General features: G+C 43.3%; 1 protein-coding gene across 1 annotated transcript in view; it reads right to left on the bottom strand.

Moving 5' to 3' along the window:
• LOC123755726 (rRNA-processing protein UTP23 homolog) overlaps positions 1–15,929 on the bottom strand; it is a 77,978-nt gene that overhangs the window by 9,139 nt on the left and 52,910 nt on the right. The window contains exons 4-5 of the mRNA XM_045738467.2: positions 9,994–10,120; positions 9,466–9,612 (exon numbers count right to left, since the gene is read on the bottom strand). Of these exons, the coding sequence (XP_045594423.2) occupies positions 9,466–9,612; positions 9,994–10,120 (274 nt within the window). The remainder of the gene's footprint in view (positions 1–9,465; positions 9,613–9,993; positions 10,121–15,929) is intronic.

A 15,929-nucleotide genomic window follows, 5' to 3' on the forward strand; every position in this document is an offset into this window, starting at 1 on the left:
TTGTTTTCTCTACTGAGATGACTAAGCATAGTTCCTGACATGTGGACAATACAGAGTTCAGAACATTTTGGGTGTTGGTATACCCATTGGTGTGGATCAGTATATCATCCACATAGCTAATGATGTGTTCGCTGGACCTTCTAGTTACAAAGTTTAAAAGTGCACTGATTAACACATTGAACAAAGTAGGACTGAGGACACCTCCCTGTGGAGTGCCAAGTTCAAAAAATCTCGTTACACTCCTATGCCCATGGAACAGTACAGATGACTTCCTGTTGGATAGATAGCCTCTTATCCACCGTAGAAGCCATCCTCCAACATTTATTTTAGCAAGTTCTCTCAGAATGACGTGTGGGTTAGCAATGTCAAAGGCTGACTTAAGATCTAGGAAAGTGGTGTATGACCTATCAGTATGCAGGGTGAGGAATGTGGTAATACAGTGATGTACACTCTTTCCATGCATAAAGCCATATATCTGGGGAGACAACATATTAATAATTTTGTAAAGGAGACGGTTGAGAACCATCCTCTCAAGACATTTATAGAGACAACTAGTGAGGGAGATTGGGCGAAAAGCACTCGGCTGGTGAGGTTTAGGAATGGGAATAATAACACTGTTGGTCCATGACTTAGGAAGCTCCCCAGTTACATAGCTCATATTATACAATTGAAGAAAGGTATTCCCTGGAACTAGCAGAAGCATATGCAGTATGCCGTCAGTAACTCCATCCTCCCCGGGTGATGTAGCTTTGCCTTTATGTAGAGCAGAATCTAGTTCGTATTCAGTAAAAGCATGTCACAGTCATCCTCTTGATGAAGCATGAAGTCAAGGAGCCTTGCCCTATCAGTATATCTATCATTTAATTCATTCTGTGAGGGTAGAGGAAGACTGTCAAAGCTGGAAGTCGTGGCCCAAGCATCAACAAGCTCATTTGCTCTGTGCAGAGGATTAGGGTACGAGATCTCTGCAGCATTTTTCCCTTTGACCTTGTTGATATCCTTCCATGCCCACGGACAAAAGTTTCCCAGTCTGTCTGCCTCAGCTCCACCCTGGCCTTAGCCAGAGCCGCTTGAAAGAGCCGAAGCATTTCAGCAGTGCGGGTCCTTCTACAAGCTAGTCCAATTATTCTGGCAGTGCGTTTTAGTGTCTGCAATTTAGAATCATTATAATAAACATAAGTGCTATGACCAGTGTAATTTGGGTTACGTGGCCTGGACGATGGATCAAGTGATTCTATAAACTGGTTGATAGTACCTGTGAGCTTATTGTTAAAATCTTCAACTGATGAAGGCTCAGATGACTGCAACATTCTGACACATGAGCAACAAGATTGTCTCGTTGATCGATGGGCACAGCCAGCCTCTTCCGCTTGAACACTCCACCAGGGAGGATAGAACTGCCAATGCTTACAGTGGCTAATATGGGCAGATGATCAGACGCCATAACTGGCACTATTGACGAGGCGCACACGGTGTGGGAGACGTTGAAACCGAGACATAGATCAGGAATACCTCCGTAGATATTCGTCGGTTCAAGGTCACCCACAATCTGTGCATCATCGTGACTACCTAATAGTGACACTAGTTGCCGTTACGATTACTGAACTGCGAATTACCCATATTCCTATGTCTAGCGTTATAATCACCTTTAATGATGGTAGGCTCAGTCTGAATACAGACAGGAAGGTCAGCATAATTAAAGTTACAAGGAGTCGATTATTTAGTACATAGTTGTTTTTCTCTTAAACTGGATGATAGAGGGGGAGTCTTTAACGTGATTGGGAATACATACATACATACATACATACATACATACATACATACATACTTGCATGCGTACATCCATTCATACATACATACATACATACATACATACATACATACATGCATGCATGCATGCATACATACATACATACATACATACATACATACATGCATGCATGCATACATACATACATACATACATACATACATACATACATGCATGCGTACATACATACATCCATCCATCTATCCATTCATACATGCATACATACATACATACATGCATGCATGCATGCATACATACATACATACATACATACATACATACATACATACATGCATGCGTACATACATACATCCATCCATCTATCCATACATACATACATACATACATACATACATACATACATACATACATACATACATACATACATGCATGCGTACATACATACATACATACATACATACATACATACATACATACATACATACATGCATGCGTACATACATACATACATACATACATACATACATACATACATACATACATACATGCATGCGTACATACATCCATCCATCTATCCATCCATACATACATACATACATACATGCATGCATGTATGCATACATACATACATACATACATACATACATACATACATACATACATACATACATACATACATGCATGCGTACATACATACATCCATCCATCTATCCATTCATACATGCATACATACATACATACATACATACATACATACATACATACATGCATGCATGCATACATACATACATACATACATACATACATACATGCATACATACATACATGCATGCGTACATACATACATCCATCCATCTATCCATACATACATACATACATACATACATACATACATACATACATACACACATACATACATACATACATACATACATACATACATACATACATACATGCGTACATACATACATACATACATACATACATACATACATACATACATACATGCATACATACATACATACATACATACATACATACATACATACATACATACATGCGTACATACATACATCCATACATACATGCATGCGTACATACATACATCCATCCATCCATCCATCCATCCATACATACATACATACATACATACATACATACACGTCCAGTCAGCATATAGCTATTTCGGGACAAAATCCAATACAGTTTATATTGGTGAGACGCCACTGTGATGAGGAGTTTAAATATCACAGGAACTGTAGGTTAATGTGTGACATAAGTGAGGTTAGATGAAGCATCTACAAGCATCAGCTGGAGGCTGATGGAGTGTTGGTACTATGCCCAGATGTTGGAGGGTGGATTTGACTCTCCCACCCTCCCTCCAACTCCCCCCCCCCCCCACACATTGACCGCAGTACGTCTAAGGTTACTTTCCACTCTCGCTTAACAAGGGTATAACCCCCGCCCCTCCCAACACACACACATGCATCAGATTCTTAACTTACAATATTTATGATTTACCAATTTATGTTACTACACTGACTGTCAATTTCACAATATTGTATAAACTTTGATGAATCGCTCGCCTATGGGTCATCCAATAATGTTAGCAGACTTCTAGATGTTACAACTGCTAGGTTTAGGCTCAGCTACAAGTACCTCTGGAAGTTTGTAACATCTGATGATGTAGATTTGACTAAATGTAAACTCTGTCAGCAGAACTATTCGCATACTTTGCGTCATTATATAATGGAATGTGAAAAATCGCGGAATTTAAAGATAACAATATCAATAGTGTCCATGAAATGTGTAAGTACTTCATTCATAATGATGTGCTGCTCGAAATCTTAGCGAAGTATCCAAAATTTGCTTACTGTAGGTAATGCATACACATGACTGTAAAGCTGCCGCCCAGTTGGGTGGGTGTGGAGCACATGACTGTAAAGCTGCCGCCCAGTTGGGTGGGTGTGGAGCACATGACTGTAAAGCTGCCGCCCAGTTGGGTGGGTGTGGAGCACATGACTGTAAAGCTGCCGCCCAGTTGGGTGGGTGTGGAGCACATGACTGTAAAGCAGCCGCCCAGTTGGGTGGGTGTGGAGCACATGACTGTAAAGCTGCCGCCCAGTTGGGTGGGTGTGGAGCACATGACTGTAAAGCTGCCGCCCAGTTGGGTGGGTGTGGAGCACATGACTGTAAAGCTGCCGCCCAGTTGGGTGGGTGTGGAGCACATGACTGTAAAGCTGCCGCCCAGTTGGGTGGGTGTGGAGCACATGACTGTAAAGCTGCCGCCCAGTTGGGTGGGTGTGGAGCACATGACTGTAAAGCTGCCGCCCAGTTGGGTGGGTGTGCAGCAAGACTAGTAACTGTGTGACTCACCATAAATGTAAAGTGCCTTGTATAGTGACTGTTGTGAGCCTCTTGTTGAATCACTTGTGACACAAAAAATTACTGATGTGTGTATTTGTGGTGGTGATTAAATATGTATGTGTATGTATATATGTATACGTATGAATATGTACATGTATGCATAAGTATGTGTACATTAATAATTTTGTAACTAGCGTCAAAAGATTGTTATTTGCTTAGCTAAACGAACTAGAGGGTTCAGTTCCTGAACCGATTATGTGCCTCTGTAATCCTTTACACCCCCGCCCACAGGATGGGTAATATGGGGTGCATAATAAAGAAAGAAAATGAATGGACCGAACCCCACAATTCATTTAGCTAAGCAAGTTACAATCTTAATGAGCTAGTTACAAAATTCACTATAAGTCGTCACATCATAAATGGGTTCGAGATCGACCACAAGTAGTGCATTACATAAATTTATCAGTATTGTGCAGCCTGTGATCCCCGCCTGGCTGGATACTGATACCTAGGTAATTTTCATGTATCTGGACACCGGCAATAAGGTGGTATTATTTATTTAACTTAAGATATATATATTTTTAAATGTTGTCACATTAACGGCTACATCTTCCTTTCTTCTGACATATAGATTTTTAAGATTAATTAAAATATATGGAAACTAATTACACAATTTATTGGCTGGTGTGCAGGGCTTCACACTCTCAGAGCAAGCCATCAAGTAACTATCAAAACGCATATATCTTCGTTTTCACTTCAGTTATATTTATGACAAAGGATTTTAAATGTAGCCTATATTTCTACCTTTCAGATGACATAAATACTTTCGTTAATTACAATATCTAGATCAAACTAACATTGATTTTCAAAAGGTTGTATATTTTCCATCAATGGAGAGCATCAGCCAAGAAGCCTTCTTTAAAATATGAATATCTTTCCTCACCCAATAAGATCTAATCTCTGAATAAAACGCAAAAAACGACTTGATTGTAACCTATCCACCGCTGCCCATTGGATGGGGGAGAGGGGGTTATGTGTAGGATAAACATATCAATTGTGACACTAGCCCTCCATATATGTCAGTTGCTTAAATTATAAACTGTACTTGTGGTCGGACTCGAGCCCATTGTTGATGTGACAATGTGTATTGACTTTTGTAACTAGCTTATCAAGATTATAACTTGCTTGGCTATATGAATTGTGGGGCTCATTCCCTGAGCCCATTATGTGCCTCTGTAACACTCCACTATCGTCCATAGGATGGGTATGGAGTGCATAATAAATGAACTAAACTAAGCTCTGCCTTTTTGATAACATATACAATTATAAGCTTTATTTGTGAATCTCAATTAATTAAACAATATATCACAGAGCCTGTAGGGTTCGGTGAGATGAGCGAAGAGACATGGGAGATTTTACATAAGTACAGTACATGGTAGTTTAAGTAGCGAACGCATGTCAACGAATAACGAGTATATATAACAAAACCATTGTCCTATGAAGTCGATTTAACTTCCAAACATATATTTTTTAATTAATGTTAAATGTTTTCTGGCTAGTTATGTTAGATTTTATTAAAAATACGTATTCTACTTGTTAACATTATAATTTAAATTTGTGATAATTTGAGCAGAGAAGTGCGACAACTGGATATGCCAACAAACACTTTCCAAACAACGATATATCTTGGATAAGTCGCTCCACAACATTGCTGCTTGGACCATCGACTTCCTTTGATGCTACTTATTTCATAATGAAATTATATTAGTTTGGAGTAAATATATGTTTTCTCATGTTCTGCATTCAGCACCCACATTATAGTGAGTAAATATACCATATTACTTCATTACTTAAATAATGCTAGGAGGGTTTGAGTAGCTTTGGGTATTTAGTGCACAGAATCTCCAATAGATGGGGCGAGAGTCGCCCCATCTCTCTCACCCGAGAGAGAGTCGAAACTTAATTTAAAATTGATATATCTTTGTTCTCGAACATGATATATTTCATTTGGTGCAATTATAATAATGTTCATATATCGGTCTTTCTGGAGGCATATAAGATTTTAGGCTTTATTAGCGTATCTTTGTTAATTATACAATATATCGGCAAGTGCGTAGGCGTCTGCACTCCATGCCCGACAAGCTACTGAGCGCTACTATAAAAACATATGTATCTTCACTTGAGCTATAAATATGTCTATTGTAATGTATTTAAAATGAAGCTCTTATTTCTATCTTGCTTAAGACTTATAAAACATTTGTGTTTATTAACGAATTTACGTGAAATAAACATTGATCTGAGAGAGAGTTGCTCTGTCGTTCAGTCTGTACGGGGTGGGAGCTCCGTAATTTTTAAAATACAATAATCTTCATTAGAAATTTAAATATGTCTATGGTAAAGTGTTTAAAGTGAAGCTTATATGTCTGTCTTTCTTGAGACATATAAAACATATATGTTTACTAACGAATTCACGTGAAATAAACATTGTTCTGAGAGAGAGTTGCTCGGTCGATCGATCTGTCCGGGGTCGGAGCTCGGCTATTATAAAAGTACACGTATCTTCGGTTTAAATTTAAATATGCCCATGGTGAGGTATTTAGAATGAAGCTTATATTTCTATCTTTCTTGTGACATATAAAACTTTTACGTTTATTAAGGAATCTGCGTGAAATAGGCATGGTTCTGAGATGAATGCTGCGGTTTTCGAGCTCGACGCGCGGCAATGGACGCCATATACACATCCAGTGGGTGTTATTGGACCCCATACCCATTTTATGGGTGGTTGGAGCCCCATACCCATTCTATGGGTGGTTGGAGCCCCATACCCATCCTGTGGGTTGTAGTGGACGCCATACTCATCCTGTGGGTGGTATTGGACCCCATACCCTTCCTGTGGGTGGATGTGATCCCCATACTCATCCTCTGGGTGGATGTGACCCTCATACCCATCCTGTGGGTGGTATTGCACCCCTTACTCACCTAACAGGTGGTAGTGGACAATATACCGATCCTGTAGTTGGTATAGTAGACACAATACCATCCTGTTTAGAGTAGTTTACCCCATAGACATTCCAATGAACCATCGTTTTCTGTTAGCGTTCCTACAAAACATCCTTTAAAGATTTGTAAAGCACCAACTATGGTATATAATATTGATTGGTGAAGGACTGTTATTCTATGTAATAATTTTTAGTGCTTATTATAATTTACTAAGAACAACTAATATTTCTCAAAACAAAACTACGAACCTTCAATAGGAAGTAGCTGATCTATAATATTCTAAGAGCATGGACAATAGTAGGTAAATTTCACAACCCATGTGGGACCTGAAAAGTACAATTTTCCTTATAATTGAACCAATCACGACTATTCTGCTATCTAGGTTGACGGACGGGTACTGTGAGACGTAAATTGGTACGTGAGGAAGAGTTTGGGCCTTGGAAAAAAAAGTAACTGGGAATATATCACATATTTACTAATTCATATTCAACATATTGACTTTAAGCATTAAGTCATATATGTGCTGTCTTGTGTGAGAACGGGTTGAGTCAAGAACACAATCTGGCTTATATACTTGTTCTTGCGTTACTCGCTTCACCTTACCACTGTTCACCATTGTACCATCATGAACGGTTGTCAGCAAGTTCACTTCTCTCTTGTCTTTCCACCTAACTGAGAGTATTTGATCACTTTTTCTTAGCTGGCAGTCACCAATTTCAAGATTATTGTCAAACACTGGCATTTCCCTTCTTCTTGGCTTTACTGTGCCAACCATTCCAGTTCTATTTTCAATCAAGAACCTAGCTAGCAAGGGACTTGTATAGTAGTTATCCGTGTATAAAATGTGGCCCTTGTTCATCCATGGTGCCATCAGTGACTTCATCACACTACCTGAGAAACCACGTTGGTTGTTACCGGGAATGTCTACATTGCTAGCAGAATACAGAATCACGTGTAACATGTATCCTGTTTCACAGTCACAAAGAACAAAGAATTTCAATCCAAATCTGTTGCGTTTGGAGGGAATATACTGCTTGAAGGCAACACGTCCTTTGAAAAGCACAAGGAATTGGTCAATCACCCACTTCTGTGCTGGTACTTGGATATCTCTTGTACTTTCCAATCACTTCCATTCATATAGTGCCTGACTCTCCGAAGTCTATCATCCTTTGTTTGTCACAATACTACTTGTTAAAAATTCACTAAAATTACAATATGTACAGTTTCACACACTATCTACACAGTAACACACTGTATTACACACTCAGTACTGTGGAGGTGAGTAATAATCAACAAAGTAGTCCATGGTGCACAGCGCGACTTCGCTCTTGTTGCACCAGGTACAGATAAATTTTCGCTTCCTGTTTCTTCATTCTGTGTGCTTGCAAATAACGCACTCACATGCACCCTTGGCTTTAGTACTTGTAGGTGGTATGTAGCCAAGCTTGTAAAGCATAAGGTATTATTGAAAAAATTATAGGAAAAGATCATTATGTAAGGTAGTCTTGAAAAGATCGCTTTGTATGGTCCCACACTGGAAGAGATTCAGTCATCCTCGAAGAGTGTCAGTCAATCTGGAAGAGATTCAGGCATTCTGGAAGAGATTCAGCTATTCTTGACAATATCTATGGAAAACACCACCATTGAAACCGCTAACACTGTTCATCTATGCTACTTGTATCCAATGCATCATCGATGAATGCAGAAAACAATTCATCTATGTCTCATCTATATAAATTGGAGACGGCATATGTGGGAAAGGGTGGTGCTCAGAGCTACAACTGGATACGTTCCCTATATCGTCCTCATAGGTCCTGTATCACTTGCATCCAACCTTTGTGTTAGGTCCTTATTGCGCCTAGCTTCACTAATATCATGACCCTTATGTTCTTCAAACAATAAGGTCTGAATTTCCCCGACAGAGCGCGATCTTTCAATACTGCGTCGGACAGGTGTTTGGGAGCCAGAGGCGCGTGTGCCACCCATTCAGTTCTAACCCAGCCAGCAGCCCTAGGGCATTCTGGGAATTTTTTTTGAAGATGGCTGCCTGTCACTGCAGGTCCTAAGAGTCCATTTCGTACACTACCGACCGCGCACACGTTTTGAATGGATATGAATAAATAAAAAAGTTTTCTCAGATGGCACAGTTTCCAACCGACCGAGTTTTCTCGGTGGGTGCAGTCCAATGGTTAAGTAATTTTAAAAATATTCTGTATATTTAAAAATATAGAAATTGTTATAGGAAATTCATTAAATTTATGCCCACAGAAAACTATACTTAGATAATTACACACACACACATTATTTCAGTGAATATGTGTACTCACTTGTTTGCTTTTAATGCCAGATCTTTGTTTTTTTGTGTTGGTTTCTCAAGAGTAGGGGCCTTGTGATGAAGATATATAATAGGTGCACCAGTCACCCACTCATGAATATGCTGGCGAAGATCCTCATCTTGTGATGCTACAATATACCTAGATAAAATATATGCAGCATATAAGTTCAAGAGTTGGAGATAACCCATATAGAATCTGTAAGCACTGCACTAACAGCATTTGTTAAGGACCAAAACTACTGTACAGACATTTTATTTTTTGTTCTTACTGATGTATATAGATTTAATTTTATTTAATTTATTTTTATTTTATTTTTATTTTAAAAGACATTTTATATTTTGCTCATACTGATGTATATAGATTGAATAATCCTCTCAAGTAAGATCTGTCTCAATACAGTATTGTCTCTCATCAACTGATAGGTCTCAGGTTGATGTATAAACTGTGCTATGATGTGTTTTGGAGGTTGTGTTTGGAAGTACATGAATATAACCTTGAGTGTGTTTTATAAATACTTACTTAGCTGGGTTTTCTTTCTTGAGAAGTGACTTTATACATGATGAAGCTGGAATGGGGTTACCTTCATGGCCACATTTATGGACAGGAAACTGCTTTACTACCATCCATGTTCCATATAAACTTGAACCTGAAAAATATTGTATGCAGTATTCAGTATTAACAATTATTACATTGCATATAATATTCTCAAGTTTGCTGAAAATTAGGTTTCCTCATCATGTTTTCGATCAGTGCTTATACTGTCTAAGCCCAGTAATCTTTAACATATGCAGCCCCCCCGCTCTCCAAGAACCCCAGACATTGAATTAACCACATTTTTACTGGGAAAAGTCCAAAAACGAACATATAGTATTCGTAATTTTTTTTATACCACAATTAACATAATTCGTATGCAATATAATTTATAATATTGCTAACATAATTTATACATGCAATAAACACAAATTTATTGTTGTTCGACAATAAACCCACTGTCCAGCTACGACGACTCAAGCCTAGCATGGGAACATACATGAAGCCAGATGCAGCTTAATGTAAGAATCCAGAATCCAGCAGCAGGAAGTATGGCACAAGACAGCCAATCCCTGAACCTCGGATGAACAGTGATGTGCAAAAACACGCCCTGGAGGTCTAAGCACCCGTCTCAAAAAAAGACGAACTTGGAACATGGTGAACAGCTGGAATGAGGGGCAAGGAAATAACCTGTGCAGCTGTGAAAGGAAGAGGAAGAACCAGAGGCCTGGAAGCCCGAAAGCAGTACAGAAAAAAAGGCAGAAAATTCATAGAAGTGACAGAACCAAATCAACACAACAGAAATCACTCATACTGAGAGAACCTGGCAAAGGTGAGGAGAGAAGGCTCACCAGGAAGGACCTGAACCCTCAAAAGGGGGTAGAGAACACCTTAGGATGTGGGAAATGACCCTAAAAATGCATAAACTGCAAGACCAGGGGTTGACAAACCAGCCGACCTGCCCAATGTCCCGACAAAAGGGCAAAACATGAAAGGACTGGCGCAACCCATTGCCAATGCAACAGAGATGGAATGGCCGAGGGAAGTGCTTATGACCAGCATCTGGCCCCACAGATGGCCTGCCTTGAACCACAACCAGCAGAGCCCCATTTCCACCCAACCACCTCCAGGAATGAGAATCTTGAGAAGACAGGAGGTCTGAAGAGGCACATATGCTACAGCCACGAATAAGAGGCACTGCACCACCACAACCAAAGGAAATTGGAGTGGAAAAGCAGGGAGGCAAACAGGAGAGCCAAGGCCCATGCTGAATCCCAAAAATAGGCCAACACAGCCTGGTGACCTGCAAATCAGACAGTGAAGAATGGGCCTTCTATTTCAGAGCACAAGACTGCACATCATGGAGGTGCAGCTTATGCAGTCACAGCAGAGGCTAAGACCCCCCACATATCACCCACCTGTCCAACACCTCAATGTCCTCCTGGAGTTAGTCCAAAGGAAGCCCCTGGAGATCCCAGAAATGCACAAAAGTCAAACACACATGGGCTCGAAGAACCCCAGCCAGAAGAGCTACCAATAAGAAGAAAAACCAGGGTACGGAGCCGCACAAGACCCGCAAAAGACCCATTGCCCGAGAAAGGCGGCAATGAACAGGGAGTGACGAAGGGACATGAAAGAGCCCCCAGGAACACCTGGAAGATGGTCGACACCCCACAAGGCATAGGCTTCAAGGGAAAACGGGACTGGCTGAAAGGAAGGCCTAGAAGCCCTGGCGAGATGAACGTGCTTAACTGCTTCCATTCCTGAATGGGAAGGGGCAATCCCCAGATCAACCCGAGCCACATCCTGAGCTAACCCTTGAACCTGACTCAGAAACCCTCAGACTCTTTCAGACCAGAAACAAGGGTGGTGGAGGGGAGGGAATGATCAGAAGAAAGGTAAGCCCCACCCGCAGGGAAAAGAAGTGGAGATGAAGATAAAATCAATGCAAAAGTTACCAAACACCCCACTTCCGGTTCCTTAACCACCAATGGGGCAGTTACAGGGAATCGAACCAGGTACACAACCCAGAACGCTAACTCAAAACATAACGTAGTCTCTGCCTGAAAAGCCCAAACGTCATTAGGACGGCCACAGGGAAGAGCTATATGGGAAGAATAAACGCCCCAAAGACCCAGAGTTGAAGATATAACTGAGCCAACAGGCAGCACGATGAAGGCAGAAGGAATGAACATCGCCACGTGACATGGATGACATGCAACCCTTAAACTCGCACAAAGTACGAGCAGGTTTGTGGGGGAAGGGGTGGGGGGTGGGGGGGGGTGTATTCATGGGACCACTGAACCTGCAGGGAATTCCCAGGACCTGAAGGAATAAACCAGGCAGGACACCCAGGCACTGGGACACTACACAGGAACCTTATTTGAAGGCTGTCATTCGAATCTGCACTGTATAACCATATAACTAATAAAGTGACACTTCGGCTTATGAATGCCCCTCTTTATGAGCTTTTCGGGTTATGATCCCAATTTCTTTGTAAAATCCGAATTGGGTTGCGAACTTTGCCTCGGGTAATGTAGTTTGTTGATACGCGTATGGCCGACCTAGTGCGTGGTGACACGGCGACCGCGCCTCAGATTAAAAGTGCTTCTAGCGTAGTGACAATCGGTCTTCAATACTTTGCAAAGAATTTCAGTGTTTTTTGGATTTTTGGGTATTTGACCATAAAAGTTATTATTATATATCTCACCATGGGTCCCAAAAAAGCCAGTGGTAAGGTTCAATCCAAGAAAACACATGTGAGGATGTCCATACAGGAAAAACAAGAGCTCAAACTTTTGTTGAAACGACTCGCCCAGAGCAAGCTGTAGTAGGCCGTTGAGTTAACCTTTTTAATGACAATGTGATGCCTCACTACAGACAAGTGTTACAATGTAAGAAAAAAAACAGCATTGATTGTAATGAAACGCCATTTTCTGGGCGAGTCCTGGAGGCTCCCTGGAACTTTCCCAGGCTGATATGCTAATGTCAGACTTTGGCATCAGTCATGGTGTATGGAATTCTTAGGCCTATCGGGGACCATGGCCAGAACCGGGTCCCCCTCAGAGGGAGCATGGGGAGCAATGGCCTATAGAAACCCCCGTGTGGTTGGAAGCATTCTGTGTCTGCCATCGACCGGATCAGGCACCCAGAATGGTAAGCGCCTCAAAACAAACCCCTATTCTGGTTAAAATTGCTACCAAAAGCCGAACTAGTGGATAGAACTCCCCAACAGAAAACAAGCAAACTAGTGTGACGTCACACGTTGCCGCGCCGCTGTCTGCGCAGCTCCCTCCTCCCCGGGAGGGGTAAGGGGGAGCCCCAAACCCTTCACACCGGCTATCTACACCTAAGTTCTGAGGCTGGATGTCAAAAACACGAAAAAAAAAAAAACGTCGACTGGAGGGAGGAAGGGATGCCGGGGAGCCTCCGGGATTCACCCAGAAAATGGCGTTTCATTACATTCAACGCTGGTTTTCTGGGGGGAGCCCCGTCGGCTCCCCGGAGCTAACTACCCACAGACGGAAAAAGAGGGACTTACCCGGGAGGCGGTTGTCGCTCACACCTCAACTCGAAGTGAAGACAACTGGCTGCAACCGCCGACCCAAAGCAACACAAGCCCGACGGGGCCCAGGGACATTCACGAGGTAATGAGCAGCCAGGACCCTGTTCGATCGCCAAAAACCCCACGCCCGAATGTCAGACCAAGACATATTTCCAAACACGGCAGCAAGAGTCGCGAACTTACGGAAGTCATGGGCACAGGGATAGACCGCAGGCTGGCTGGATTTGATAACCCTGCGGACGACCTGGAAGACCCGAACCCGCGAAAAGGGAAGAAGGGAAACCGGATCAACCCAAAGCACGGCCCTGGACACAGAAGCCGTGGCACACAAATAACGGAGAAGCGCCGCAACCGGACACAAAGCATGATGCACCCCCGGCCGTACCAACCAAGCATCAACCACCCACGGACCCCTCCGGAACGCAGCAGTCTCATTCTTCGCCAGAAAAGATGGAGAACGCTGCAAGCAAACAAAACAATCTCCACGACCAAAAGAGCAGAAACCCCTGCGCCGGAGGAGAGCATGAAGCTCCCTGACCCGAACCCAGAGGCTAATGCCAACAAGAAAAGAGCCTTGGAGAAACAATCCTGGACCGAAGGGGCCACAACGAAACGAGGAGACGAGAGGTAAGCGAGCACTCTGTCCAAAGACCAGGACAGCTCAGGCCGCGCATAAGCAGGCCGGAGGTGAAACAAAGCATGAGACAGCTTGCGAAATGACGCAGACGTAACATCGATACCGAAGGCAAACTGAAGCGGCTCCGCCAGTGCTGCACGATACGAGGCGACAGTGTTAGGCATAAGATGATGGTCCTGAAACAACCAAGACCACCTGAACAGACAACGAACTAACACGACGAAGACGCAAAAAGAAACAGAAGGACCGCCAGGAATTTTCATACTGCCGCCGAGAAGAAGCCCTCGTGTGGGACTCCAACAAGGCCTCCTGGTCACCATAGAGATGATGACAGACTCGAGTAAAAAACCCATACACGAAGACTCGAGGAGAAGAACGAACCAACCACGTGATGTACCGGCCTGATCTGCTGAAAGAGGCAGAGCCATGGGAAAACCCTCGGGTTCGGACACCGAGCAAGCAGCGCCTGAAACCAAGGCTGGGCCGGCCACCAAGGAGCCAGAAGGACAACTCTTCCCTGGTAAGTCTCCAAGCGAGTCGGGACCTGGAGCAACAGCCGAACCGGGGGAAAGAGGTACAGGAACCCCCACCTCGACCAGTCCAGCTGAATGGCATCGACCCCAACGGCCTCGCGATTGGGGAAGGGCGCCGCATACACGGGAAGGCACCTCGACCACGCCGACGCGAAGAAGTCCACCTCAGGGCACCCGAACGTCTGGCAAAGCCAACGGAAGGAAGCGTCGTTGACCATCCATTCTGTGGAGAGGAGAACGAAGCGAGACAGGCCGTTGGACATTCCCTGTATGTGAACCGCCAGGAGAACCAAACCCCGAGAACTCACCAGACGAGTCACCCGAAACGACCAATCCCAAAGAGACAAGGACCGCATCGAACCCCCGGCGGTTCAGGCAATGAACTACCGGAGAGCGGTCCAAATGGAGCCGAATCGTCGATTCACAAGCGACCCAAATCCTCCGAAGAGCAAACCACACTGCCGCGAACTCCCGCACCGTGCTGTGAGCTCGACTTCCGTCGAGCAGCCCGAGTACTGAAGATAACTCCTGGCTCTCGTACCCACAAAAACAAACACCACACACGTAGCACAGTGCTGTAGCGACACTGGAGCCAGAGCACATGACCTTCGCCTATAGCATCAGCCTCAAGAACTGAGGTGTAGGTAGCTGGCGTGAAGGGTCTGTGGCTTCCCTTCCCCCTCCGGGGTGGTGGAAGCTGCGCAGACAGCACCGTGGCGACGTGTGACGTCACACTAGTTTGCTTGTTTTCTGTTGGGGAGTTTTATCCACTAGTTCGGCTTTTGGTAGCAATTTTAACCAGAACAGGGGTTTGTTTTGAGGCGCTTACCATTCTGGGTGCCTGATCCGGTCGATGGCAGACATAGAATGCTTCCAACCACACGGGGGTTTCTATAGGCCATTGCTCCCCTTGCCTCTCTGAGGGGGCCCGGTTCTGGCCGTGGTCCCCGATAGGCCTAAGAACTCTATACACATGACTGATGCCAAAGTCTGACATTAGCATATCAGCCTGGGAAAGTTAGCCTTGTGGTATGCAGGCAAAACGTATCAGAGAGAGTACCTTAGAGAAGTCATCACTGCCTGATGTTATAATGGAAGGGGGACTCCCCTTCCAAACAGTAACACCTCTCCTCCTCCCCCCCCTCTCCTCGCTGTCTTCCATACGCCAACAAGAGTCATCAATATAGGT

Source organism: Procambarus clarkii, chromosome 43 (assembly GCF_040958095.1).
Source record: "Procambarus clarkii isolate CNS0578487 chromosome 43, FALCON_Pclarkii_2.0, whole genome shotgun sequence".
Lineage (NCBI taxonomy): Eukaryota > Metazoa > Arthropoda > Malacostraca > Decapoda > Cambaridae > Procambarus > Procambarus clarkii.